The sequence below is a fragment of the Aspergillus oryzae genome, chromosome 4 (genome assembly GCF_000184455.2).
Source record: "Aspergillus oryzae RIB40 DNA, chromosome 4".
Classification (NCBI taxonomy): Eukaryota; Fungi; Ascomycota; class Eurotiomycetes; order Eurotiales; family Aspergillaceae; genus Aspergillus; species Aspergillus oryzae.
The window spans coordinates 922,604-935,337 of record NC_036438.1 but is presented as its reverse complement, the minus strand read 5'-3'; the positions used below and the strand labels follow the sequence as shown (position 1 = coordinate 935,337).

Here is a 12,734-nt window from a genome sequence, read left to right as displayed (position 1 = left end):
TAATTAAGTAGGTAGTTAATTGGCTATCTTATGGATAGTCCGGGGTATGTTGCGCGGAAAAACAAAGCATCCAGCTCATGCATCTGACTGTTTCCAATAAGGCGGCGAGCAGAGCGCCATATACGAAAGGCCAGAGGACTCAACGTGCAGTTCTCTCCCCATAGCCAATCGCCTGAGTTTTCAAGTACTCCCGCCTGTTAGGCGACAGTTGCATGAGCTGAACTAATTTTCCCATGGCTTCTCACTCTGCCTACTGCACACTCACCATCCTCACCTAGGCAATCACTAGTTCCTCCACCAGGCTAGTTATTAATTACTACAGCTGACATCGGGTTGGTGCCGCAGCGACGCTGACTTAATGTGGAGTGGTGCATAATAGGGCTTGCGCGACCTGCGAATTCTATCAGCCAGCTGTGTATAACCCTTAATATCCGCTCTTTAATAGTAATCAGTCGGCGATTAGAGTCATTCAAGACACCGGCACCCTTAGCCACATGTTATAGCCACAAAACCTGCGCGAAAATATATTTATCCCTGCCCGTCACAACAGTCAGCCTACTGAAAGGCCCAAGGTGCAGGTTCTCTGCCTTAAGGCAGAGGTGCCAAGGGCAACCATACAAAGACACTCCGCCCAATCTTTATTCGCGGCCAGCTGTTGTGTGATTTTCCCCCCCCCCCCCCCCCCCCCCCCTTTTGTTTGTGTATTATAGTTAGCATCATTTCCAGTTGCAGGTGTGACTGGCGAGCCGTTCAAAATACGTAAGTAGGTGGAGTTTAGAGGCTGTCCCATGGGCCAATTGCTGGTATGGTGTACGGCGGGGGATACTATAAGCATATCAAGCACACGTTGAATACTAGTCTCACCTACATAAGATACGTATCTTCTTTATCGCGTGCAACTTGTACACATCTTGACTCCAGTAAGTAGACCACCCGGAATAAACTAGTGAGCTATCAAGGAACTTTAATATAAATGAAAGGAAAGGTAGGGAGGAAACCATCTAGTCTTTTATACTGGTTCTAATTATGAAGCCAGGCATGCCGCTTCAATTCAAGGCATTATTATGCTATCAGCTACTTCGTTGAGGCCAAGCATGAACAGGCGATGGGCAGGATGATGAGTGCACATTGTTAGTGGTAGGTTATGGCGCCGGCTGAGGCGGGTAGGATTCGGGCTTAAACTGCGGAGGGACGAAAGGATTTCGAGCGGTATACAAAAAAGGGTGAATAGAAAGGATGAGAGAAAAGGAAGCAGTACAGGCAAGATCTGAAGAGGTAAAGAAAAGTAGTAAAGGAAAGAAAAAGCAAAAAGATGTTGACGAGAGTGGGATTTGAACCCACGCCCCTTTCGAGACTGGAACCTTACTCCAGCTGAGAGATTATTAGTTATTTGTTTGATTAGAAACAGATGATAGTGGTACTAACCGCCTTAGACCGCTCGGCCATCTCGCCTTTGGTTGATTTTTTTATTTACTAATTGACAATATAAGGAAAGGCTTGCTTCCCCATACCACTAGGACATTGAATTAAGAATATCTCGCCAACAATGAGCTCGAATGTGACGCATAGCCTCGCGATTATAGCATATAACAAGATTATCATAACATACCTTAGTTCAAAATGTCTCAAATCTAGTATTTTGGTGGGGGCCGAGTATTTAATCCAGATATATGGTAGAGCGGAAACCCAGATATATATTCACAATCCCACTCGACCAAAATGCCAATGACATCAAGGTCGCGCCTTGACTACCATATCCCTAACATATATTTTATCTGGAATAACCTAATCATGATACTGACCCTCTCCCTAGGATAGAGCGAATCTACAGGCACACATGTTCGAGATTCTATGTAACCATAATGCAAAGCAGATTTATAGTCGAATAATAAACATCTAGAAAAGAGCGACGGCTCTCGCAAAAACTGTACAAAACGGTCCCAATAAAAGTGTATTATATCAGGCTGGTAGCCAAAATATCATTGCATATGAAAGGGTATTCCAGTACTTGTTGTGATTAGCGAACCCCTTGATTCAATTAGAAGTAAGAACCGCCGTACTCCTTACATATTTCAGTAGTACTGGAATGATTGTGACTTGCGGATTTAGGGCTTGGCTGCATACCGACGAGTCAGGGAACGGGGAAACTAGTTCCTTCAAATTACTGTACAACGGAACTGTGGTGGGAATGGGGGACGCTCAAAGGCTCATGTTTTCGACAAATTTCATGTTCGATCCTTTGCGTCGACCGTCCAGTTTCAATTTCACCGCAACTTATAAAGACCAGAAAGACTGTAACAGTCAAGCTGCAAGTGAATCGGTGCGAATTCCATCGGGCTACGCTGTTTTATCCGATCAAGGTTGTAGATGGGGCTATTGAGTTCTCCTCATCGTTGGAAGACTTGGGTAGATCCCCCGAAACCATCGCAGTCATCTACGATACAAACGAACAAGGAGACATAACTACCAAAAGGACCATTGGTGGTCTCTACCTAGTAGCAAATGACCTGCTGAAGTCAAAGACCGTTGGAATGCAGATAATCATGCCTGGACGCTGGAAACATCCGGTATGCTCGCACAAGAACATCTCACATGGGCAGACAAGCTTGTCAGCTGTCAAGATACGTAAGATACGTTAAAAGATCCAATCCTTCACGTGGTCGCTGAACTTCAAAATCTTATGTTCCGTACTGCGCTCTCGGTCCCGAATAACTCCAGCCGGCCTCTACGTCTCCTTCAACACGGACAAAAAGTGATCCAGCAAAACCACACAGTAAATGTTGTCAAGCTGCAGGATGTATCGGTATTCCAGGTTCATTCTGGTTCCTTGGCTCCGGGCGCGGCTGTTATGGGCGTATGTCTAGTTGTAGTGGTATCGACGTTCTATGAATGGTGGAAGATTCGTCGGCCAATCACTATGAGCCCGATTGAGATAGCAAAGGCGTTCAATGCCCCTGTTTTGAAAGCAAATGGGGTAAATGGTGACTTGGATAGGCTACTACCTATCGTTGGTGATCGACAAGTACGGTAAGGCGAAGTAAGAAGATATCGTGATGGCAACATCATCTTGCCCAGTGATGATGTTGATCCACATGAGAGTGTTCAACCCAGGTTGGAGTTGTCGTACCTGCATTGGACAAACACCCTTCAGCAGGATGGCCGCTACGTTTAGATGGAAGCTTTGACCAATGCTTGCGAGTATGATAGATGGATAGGTATTCTCGCGGATAATTAAGATGTTTGATATAACCTAGATAATTATATTCAATTTTATGTTTCGAGTGTTTATTATAAAACCCTCCTATGTCAAGTATAACTTGAGGGCGACTGGCGAATAGACTCATAGTTGCAATCATTTGTAGATAGGCCGCGACGTTTATCTAATATAACTCGTTGAAGGTATCATGTTAACTAGTATTTCCTTCTAAATCGTTCTGAAGATTGACATCACCGTTGTCAGAATGCGGGACCCCAATCCAGATTTTGGTCAGAGGTATAAATCTAAGCAGTAACCTTCTTCCAGCTCTCCCTCGCCTTCAGCTCCTCCCACCACTTCTGAACATGGGGATACTTTGGCAGAAGATCAGCGAAACCGAACTGCTCCACAAACACCCCATACGGCAGATGGGCCAAATCCGCAAGTGTCACCTGGTCACCCGCAAGGTACTTGTGCCTGGAAAGAACGCGCTCATAGCCCTCGAGGACGGGCGTGAGCTGCGAAAAGAGGACCTGGACGCGAGCCTCGTCGGTCTCACCGAGACCCTTGCGGACTTTGAAGACTTTCTCGAAAGCGATCTGGGAAACGATCGGGTCGAAGTAGGATTGTTCAATAGAGAGAGCCTGCATCCTGTTAGTGTGGTTCGTGTATGCGACGGGGTGTATACGTGCCTGTTGGTACAGAGCCCAGGCTTTCAGATCGGACTCGGGAGGGGAGAGTGTGGTTCCTTGCCCGGCGTACTTGCTGGAAAGGTACTGGTTGATGGCTCTGCTTTCTATTGGGCTGATCTTAGCGTGTTGTTCTGAATTAGATACCTGGTGAGGAACTACGAACCGAAAATCTGAACACCCGTCTCAGTGTCTTGGAGAACGGGAACTTTGCCGAATGGGTGCAGGTCATTCAGGTAGGACTCTGATTTTTGTTCGCCCTTGGCCAGGTCGACTGAGTGGAATTCGGCCTCGACACCCTTTTCTGCGAGGACGGTGCGTACTCGACGAGTACAAGTGGAAAGAGGGAATCCGTAAAGTTTGAGGACCATTGTGAATGTTTAATTTGGGAGAGGGAAGGAGCAGAGTCGTAAAGTTAATAATTCTCAATTGCACACGGTGATCTGCACTGCAAAACTGGAGACAATATAGTTCTCAACTGATGCCCGTCTGTATAACTGTATTTATACTGCCTGTAAGGCGGGGCTGCGGCAGAATCCCTGCCCGGAATTAATTCCGACTCCTCCTATTCGATTATCAATCCCATTAAGACTGCGACTTAGGAATCAAGACAATGGAAATTGACAGACAAAGAAAGCATTAGATGATTAGTCACGTCATATTAGGAATTTTCCATGCAATTGATGCAATGGATACAATACTAACATTCAGTCGAGCACGTCATCGAAGCTATGATCATCGTATACCTTTTCCTTCACTTCAACTGCAACTTCATACATATCAGAAGGCATAAATGCCTGTGTGCATTGTATAGTGCGCTGCAAGATAAATTATACAATTAGACACATGAAATGGTAAGCGTAATCCATCGCTCGAAGACTTGACCTACTAAGAATAGAAGGATCATTTAATAGATTTATACCTGCAGATCGTGGAGCGCAGGTGCTAGGCCGAATTAGGAAAGCCGTGTGCGGGGATTTCTTCACACCCCAGAACATTCATTGTTTATTACGGAGTACGGGAAATATATACGTGGCAGTGTGATTGCGTCGTAAAATTGGTCAAGACGGCGATATTTGTTTTAAGGGCTCTGACTAGCACGTGAGATATCTATTTAAGCCCTAGCTTATGTTTAAATGATATATCGACCGAGTTCCTTCCTCGAGAGCTATGGACACGCCATATGCTTCATCTCCCTAATTACACTTCAGCTCAAATAAAGGTCACTTTGGTGCCTGACAGCGACATTTTGTGTATTTGCACCCGACCTGACTGACCAGGTTGATCGGATTGTCTCTCAATCTCATACACAGCCGAAACAAATTGCCGAAAATATCTCGTTGAATCCTAGACCTAATGGGTGCTCAGAAGAATCGAAGAATTATGTAGCCAAATGCTAATCGACCTCTTGTGGATCGTGAGAGAAGGACAAACAGTCTAGACACTGCGTCCCCCAGCCGAGGTTAAGGATGCGAGCGTCTCTCCGCAAACCTCGTTTAGCGCCCCGCCCCCGCATTTTTAAAAGCAGGAAAAAGAATGGAGATATTGAGGGATATCATCTTGGCTCAATTGACTAGAGGTCTTGGAATCAATTATGCAAATGTCATTGGTCGTCCCCCACAAGACAGGAACCACATCCCGTATTCACAGCTGCTTCGGCCAGCGTTTCGGCAGTTCTGGGTCTTCTGCAAGGGCACATCCTTTGCGTTGAGACCACGGTATAAAGGGCGGCGACTGCATGCATTGAAATTTTCTAAGAGATTATTTCCGCAAAAGCCAGTTTCATAGTCATAATGGCCGACACAAAATCGTTCCCCGACCCAGCCGGGGACCCAGAGGCTAAAAAGGATGTCATTGAGGAAGAGGCCCCGATGGATGAGCGAACGCTGAAACTCGACCGACAAACAGTTCTAAGACTGGACCTGATACTGATGCCAATGACGCTTATGTTGTATCTTCTGGCTTGGCTGGACCGTGCAAATGTTGGAAATGCACGAGTGGTGGGTTCATTCAATCAGCTTTACATACAATATTCTGCTAACCATGGAAATCAAGGCTGGCTTGGAAAAAGACTTGAATTTGACTGATCTACAATATAAAACAGGTACATACTTCCAGATAGTTTCGCCCGTTCCATACTAACTGCTCAGCCATTACCGTGACATATGTTCCCTACGTGGTTTCCGAACTCCCATCCAATCTCCTGCTGAAGATCATAGGACCTCGTCTCCTTCTGCCCACACTGTGCACCCTCTGGGGTATGGTCACAACACTTCAATCTCAAGTGCACAACTATTCCGGCTTCCTCGCCTGCCGATTCTTTCTGGGCCTTCTCGAAGGAGGCCTTTTTCCTGGTATTGTGCTATTTCTGTCGAACTTCTACCGCCGCCACGAGCTGCAGGTTCGCATCGCGCTCTTCTTCTCCGCAGCCTCCCTGAGCGGTGCCTTCTCGGGTCTATTAGCCGCCGCCATCCAGCAGATGAGCGGCCTGCGGGGAATGAAAGGATGGCAGTGGATTTTCTTACTAGAAGGCCTATTTACTGTTTGCTTCGGCCTCTTTTCATTCCTAGTGCTACCAAACGGCCCAGAAAAAGTGATCACATTCCGATCTGAGCACACGGAACGATGCATCGCCCGACTGCAACAAGACGGCAACAAGTTCGAGACAGAAACCAAGGTCTCTTTCAAAGAAGTTTTCTCCGTCCTAAAGGACCTTCATGTATGGATCGCATGTCTCATCCTCTTTTGCAACGGCGCATGTCTCTTCGGCCTCGCATACTTCTCCCCGTCAATCGTGCAGGCCCTCGGGTACAGCTCCACCAAGACCCAGCTTATGACCGTACCACCATACGCCTGCGGATTCGTCGTGACCATGATAACAGCCTACTTCTCCGACCGCTATCATCAGCGCGGCATCGGTGCCTTCATTACCAGCGGCATTGCCTTGATCGGCGCAGCACTGGCCATCAATGGCCGCAGTACTGGCGTTCGCTACGCTGCCCTGGTACTCCTTCTGACTGGCGTGTACGCATGCGCACCGTGTCTAATTAGCTGGGTGCCCAATAACACGGCCGGCCATGTACGACGCGCAACTGCCGTGGCTATGGCGTTTATTGCGACGAATTGCGGGGGCATCATGAGCACATGGATCTACCCCCAGAAGTCTGCGCCATACTATGAGCTGGGATCCCGGTTTAATCTCTCCTTGACGGTGATTGCCATGGCACTTGTGGTGACGCAGGTTGGGTTGTTGCGGATGTTGAATCGCAGGAAAAACACTGATCCGGTGGGATTGTTAAGGGGCGTAGAGGATTTGCCGTATGAGGAGCAGTTGGATAAGTTGGGGGATAGGCATCCGAGATATAAGTATACTTACTAGTTTATAGAGGTAACTTGCTGTTTGTATGGATGGCAGTCAACAATATGAGCTTGGAATAATGCTTTTTCTGTTTTCTAAGTTATCATATCTATACAACAGGAGGACCACTCGGATAAGCCGGGGTTTAACTTAACCTGCTAACCCTGATAGACTGCATTGTGCTGATAATTCATGCAAACGGTATTGGATCTGAGTGAGTAAATAAAACCTAGCAGCTACCAGAGGATGTGAACAGGACAAGGTTGTGGCCACAGGGCATCTATCCATTCAGAGGTCTTAAGATAGGTCTATAACCACTCGTCCGTTGAGTTTACCACAGTGCATCTCCTCAAAAATGCTTGTCAGATTCTCCAGTTTCTCCATTCGCACATGAGGCTTGATGATACCGCGGGCAACAAAGTCCAAAACATCAAGGGCGTCTCGTCGATTTCCAACCCCGGACCCCTCGATTGAAATCTGCTTAAACGCGAGAAGCCCCGGGCTGGCTGTGGCAATGGGCACCAAGTCGCCCTCAGGAATGCCTACACAGATCAGGGAGCCATTAAAGCGGAGCATCGGAATTGCTTGCGCATAGGCAATATTGGAAGCCGTGCAAACAATGACCGCATGGGCACCATGACCGTTGGTCAGAGATTTGACATGCTCTGCAATCGCGGCGCCATTATCGTCCTTCGGAAACTGGGTTATGTCCACGAAAGCTTCTGCACCGTTCTCTTTCACCAAGTCGGCTTTGCTGCCGTGATCGACTCCAATTACGCGAAGCCCAAGGCCACGACTACCGATCTGTGTGGCGAGATGTCCAAGACCACCTCCCGCTCCTGAAATCACGACGAAGTCACCAGCTTGCGCCCTGCTGCGTTTGAGGGCCGCATACACCGTTAAGCCCGCGCAAAGCATAGGTGCCGCTAGTTCCGACGGGACACCATCTGGAATTGGTGTCACATAATCGATGGGTCCTAGCACGTACTGCTGAAAGGTACCAGGGGTATAGTAGCCTGATATCTTTCCATTCAGGCAAAGGCCGTCAGACCCGGAAAGGCAAGGCACTTGGGGTTTTCTGTCAGTACTTAGTTTCTAGGTTGGTGTAATTATGGGGTCAACGCACAGCATGTTCCACAGACAGCGGCAACCCATTTGACTCCAACACGGTCCCCTACTTTGACTTGTGAATTATCGCATCCAGGTCCAAGTTTCACGACCACGCCAACACCTTCGTGGCCTCCAATCTGCCCTTCCTGAGTTGGGAACGGCAGCGGCTTCCACTGCAGTTCGACAATGTGTCAGATGCATTCCGGTGGATCATATAAGATGCATGTACTCACAGAATTTGTCATAACACCTAGATCGGAGTGGCAGACACCGGAATGAGTCCTGTTTCATCTACAGATTAGTGGTCTCATACACGCGGCCAACCAACCTAACATTAGCAGTACTCACATATTAATTAGAACCTGGCCGAATCCCGGCTCCGGCGTTTCAACCAGTTTCACACTCGTTGAGACAAATCCAGGCTTGTCATATACTGCCGCCTTGTGCTGTTTGGGAATTTCGACTGAAGACGACATGATGATTGTGACAATTTGCTGAGATTGCTGTGATTTCCTTGTGCTATGTCACTGAAGGTGTATTTTATATATACTATATCCTCGGGAGGGAGGTTTATTACTGCCGATCATTTCCTCAAAACTGCGCGATTCGCACACCCCAGACGTTGATCCATCGATCTACCCAAGAACCAATCATCCCGGTTTGTACGTAATTCGCACCGGCTCCACCGGATCCAGCGGACAATCCACACTCTTTTGAAATTTAAGAGAGCCACAATTCGACTTTCAGTACCTCGGGCTATCCCAAAGCGTCCTAGCCGGGGCAAAACAAACCTTCGGAAAGATGGGGATCAAGTGCGGGGTGTTAGAATGTCTGTAGTCCCCGATCTCTGACGTCCCAGGCCCTCTATCACTCGTGCCTTTGCGACATCCTGTACATGTCAGAAATATCTCACGATTAGCCAACAGTTGAAGGCAGCTTAATTCCAATGACTACACGAATATCGTCAGATCGGTCGATCCCGACAAAACCGTGGAGCTCCGGTCGTGTCTTGACCCCGGCGCAACGAGAGCGCAAACGTTACAAGGACAGAGTATCCAAACGACAAAAACAGGAAAAAGAAAAAGAGAGCCTAAAGAATCTCCACAGCGAAGTTGCTGCACTATATCGTTTATTGCAATCTCAGACTAGGTACTGTGGCCTTTCCCTTGGCCGAAGATGAACGTCTTCTAACTCTGACAGACTCGATCCAGGGTTACAGTCCATGGCCATGTCTCCAGAAGAATCCATCGGGAGTTGCCCACTGCCCCCATCTGATCTCCATTCGTCCTTACAGGATGAGCCATGCTCCATGTTGGCCTCTCGACCATCTGCTGCTCCTTTCGATCCAGAACCAGTCGCCCCTTTCAGACAAACCCTAAGGACTTGGGGGAACGGACACTCGACCACCTGGCCAACCATTTCTCCATCGCTCCAGGATAGCAGCAGTTGCATGATACTTGAATTCTCCGACGAACTTTTAGCGCAATTGTCAGGGTTGAGCATCCTAGACATTTGCTCCGATGACAAACTAAATGAAGACGCCATGATCCGCGGTGTCCTTGAAGGCTGGCACTTTCTAGAGGACAGGGCGTATTCATGCCCGCTGTGGAAAATTATTAGCCAAATTGATGAGCGGATCTTCATACAGGGGGGGGTCCTAACACGTCTGACAATGCTCAGCACTATCCTCAAGATGCTCGTGGTATGAGCTACTGGACAAGTGATATACTTGGATATTGACCTTCTTCCAGGCAATGATGTATCAAAATAACTTTAAAGGGGTTCCGCCGTGGTATCGACCGAGGTTGGTACTCACCAGATCGTCGTTGAATACATTTTATGCTAATTACCCACAAAGGCCTTCACAGCTTCACCTTCCGCACAACGCCACTGTAGACTACTTCGCTTGGTACATATATAACCCCTGTCTTCGACTCCATAATTACTGTTCAAAGAACTAACTGGGTCTGGAAAACCTAGGCCTGGCTTCCGCGAACGCCTCGTGTTTTCAAATTGCGAGATACTTACAGATAGATTCTTCAAGTACTTTGTCTCCTGCTTCCGATTATCATGGCCCCATTCAATCAGTATTGCCTATGAGATTAACCCTGAGAATGGACTGTATTCATTCTCTGAGGCCTTCAGTCGGCATTTGGTAGACCTTTCGAAATGGAAGATGTGCAAGTCTTTCTTCTCTTTATTTCCCTCCCTAGAGGAAGACATGGCATCCGAGAATGTGACATCGCCTTCGTTTCTCACGCTTCCTCCTGAAACCGACCCCCCGTACTGTCCATTTAGTCCTTGACATGAGGTTTTCGGCTTTTTATCTGTCTTACGTCATTTGAGAGGCGCGATGTGGTACGTATCACGGATATTGGCGCGTTTCAGTTTATACACAGAGGTCCTTCGATGGACGAAGTTATCACATGACAGAAGTGAATACAGACGTAAATTAAAATGTTTTGCTTGGTAACTGGGTGGTCCAATCGGAATATCAGTAAAAGTTAAACATTGGATAGGAGATATCATATATACATGTACTTGAAAAGGCAATTATACTCCGGAATAAAGAGACATCATGCTTTCGCAAAACCAAAGAAATCCTCATCAAGAACTTTCGCACACCTCTCTCGATAGGTTGGAAGACCACCAAGATAGTTCAATGATTGAACAGGCTTGCCCGGAATGTTGGATCCCATGTACCACGAATCAGTCAATGGCAAAAGCGTCTTGTTGGCAATCATATTAACCTCGTCATTCCACGCACTCTCTGCATGAGGGGTAGCCGTGACACTTTGAACGTTTTCCATCTCCATCTTGCGGATCAGGGATGTGATCCAGTCCCCCTGCAGTTCAATTAAAGTCGGTCCATTGGCGAAAGCAGTGGGTGCCTGGAGGCTGTATGGGAGGAACATGTTTGGGAACCCGCTAATGGCCATGCCGAGATAGGTGGACATGCCGTCCTTCCAGCGTTCGTCGAGACCGACACCGTTCACGTCTTTGAGACCCAGGCGCAGTAAGCCACCAGTCACTGCATCGAAGCCCGTTGCCACAGCAATAATATCGACTTCGTGAACCTTTTCATCAGCGGTGACAATGCCGGTAGGTGTCACACCAACAATGGGCTGGCTTTTTGTGTCAACGATATGGACATTCGATTTGTTGAACTGCTCGTAGAAGTCCTGTTCAAGGGACGGCCTCTTCGTTCCGAACGGGTACGGGGGCTCTAGCGGAGCAAGCAGGTCTCGCTTCTTCGGATCCTGAATTCTCGCACGGGTCTTTCGCGCCCAGAAATTGTATGCCTCGCGATTGGCGTCAAGGCTAGTCAAGAGATCCTGATAGTTATTTTGCCAGAACCTGAACCCACCCATTTGGTAGAGATCCTCCCAAAACGCCTCTCTCTCCTCTTCAGACGCATCAAATGTATTCTTTGGTGTTTGCTGATACTCCAATCCACCAAAGGTTAACGCACACTCCGCCAAGTAGTCTGCATATTCCCCCTTATCTTTCACCTGATAGCCAGCATGCAACTCCTGTTGTCTCATCGGGAGACAGAGATTCGGGGTCCTTTGGAAGAGAAACGCTTCCTCGGCTTCTCTTGCCCACTCTTGGAAGATCTGGATGCCTGTCGAGCCTGTGCCGATGACAGCCACCTTCTTCCCTTTCACACTGATCTCCTCTGCTTCCGGCCAATGGGCCGAGTGGTAAATCGTCCCCTTAAACGAGTCGAGCCCTTTCCAGTCGGGCAGATATGACTTGGATGCAAAGCCTACAGCCACAAGCAGATACTTCGCCGTCGCCACCTTCCCATCCGTCGTCCAGACCGTCCATCGACCAGTCGCCTCATCAAACGTGCCCTCGTTGACCCTCGAGTGAAAGAGACAATCTTTCCTTACATCCAGCACGCGATCAACATGGTCGAAGTAGGACTTGATCTCCTTCTGATTGGGGTACAACTCCGTCCAATTCCACGACTGCCATACCTCAGGCAATGAATACGCATAAAATGGAACCGGACAGTCCACCCGTGCCCCCGGATAGCGGTTATTATTCCACGTTCCACCAATATCCGACTCGGCTTCAAAGATCTTGACCTTCAGTTTCAGCTCATCGCGTAGCTTGTGCAAGAGGTATATCCCGGAGAAGCCCGAGCCAATAATCAGCGCATCGAGGTGTAACACGCCGTTGGAAGCTTGTGTGCCGTTCATGTTGTTGTAGCTTGGCTGTGTGAAGAGAAACAATAATAGGGGATACGGGAATGGTCGTAAAATGTATTCTCAAAATAATGCCGTGCAACAATCATACTCGGTTTTACTCGGTATTATATAGTGTCATTCTTGCTCATTGAGGTTTCCAATGTCCGGAGATCCGGTCGTTCCCG

At 47.9% G+C, this 12,734-nt stretch overlaps 4 protein-coding genes across 4 annotated transcripts; 1 reads left to right on the top strand and 3 right to left on the bottom strand.

The window, feature by feature from the left end:
* Positions 1-3,501: 3,501 nt before the first annotated feature.
* AO090012000378 (glutathione S-transferase family protein) lies at positions 3,502-4,256 on the bottom strand (the record flags this gene model as incomplete). Its single annotated transcript, XM_023236458.1, has 2 exons — positions 3,502-3,992; positions 4,052-4,256. 2 exons carry the CDS (start codon positions 4,254-4,256, stop codon positions 3,502-3,504), a joined length of 696 nt encoding a protein of 231 aa, XP_023091384.1.
* A 1,422-nt stretch (positions 4,257-5,678) lies between these two features.
* AO090012000376 (putative MFS transporter) lies at positions 5,679-7,264 on the top strand (the record flags this gene model as incomplete). Its single annotated transcript, XM_001727352.3, has 3 exons — positions 5,679-5,885; positions 5,941-5,989; positions 6,036-7,264. 3 exons carry the CDS (start codon positions 5,679-5,681, stop codon positions 7,262-7,264), a joined length of 1,485 nt encoding a protein of 494 aa, XP_001727404.1.
* Positions 7,265-7,540: 276 nt separating this feature from the next.
* Positions 7,541-8,829, bottom strand: AO090012000375 (zinc-dependent alcohol dehydrogenase; the record flags this gene model as incomplete). The annotated part of the gene is made up of 4 exons (XM_001727351.1): positions 7,541-8,310; positions 8,370-8,526; positions 8,587-8,635; positions 8,702-8,829. 4 exons carry the CDS (start codon positions 8,827-8,829, stop codon positions 7,541-7,543), a joined length of 1,104 nt encoding a protein of 367 aa, XP_001727403.1.
* Positions 8,830-9,073: 244 nt separating this feature from the next.
* AO090012000374 (flavin-containing monooxygenase) lies at positions 9,074-12,561 on the bottom strand (the record flags this gene model as incomplete). The annotated part of the gene is made up of 3 exons (XM_023236457.1): positions 9,074-9,109; positions 9,811-9,929; positions 11,121-12,561. The coding sequence occupies 3 exons, from the start codon at positions 12,559-12,561 to the stop codon at positions 9,074-9,076; spliced, it is 1,596 nt and encodes a 531-aa protein (XP_023091383.1).
* Positions 12,562-12,734: the final 173 nt, after the last annotated feature.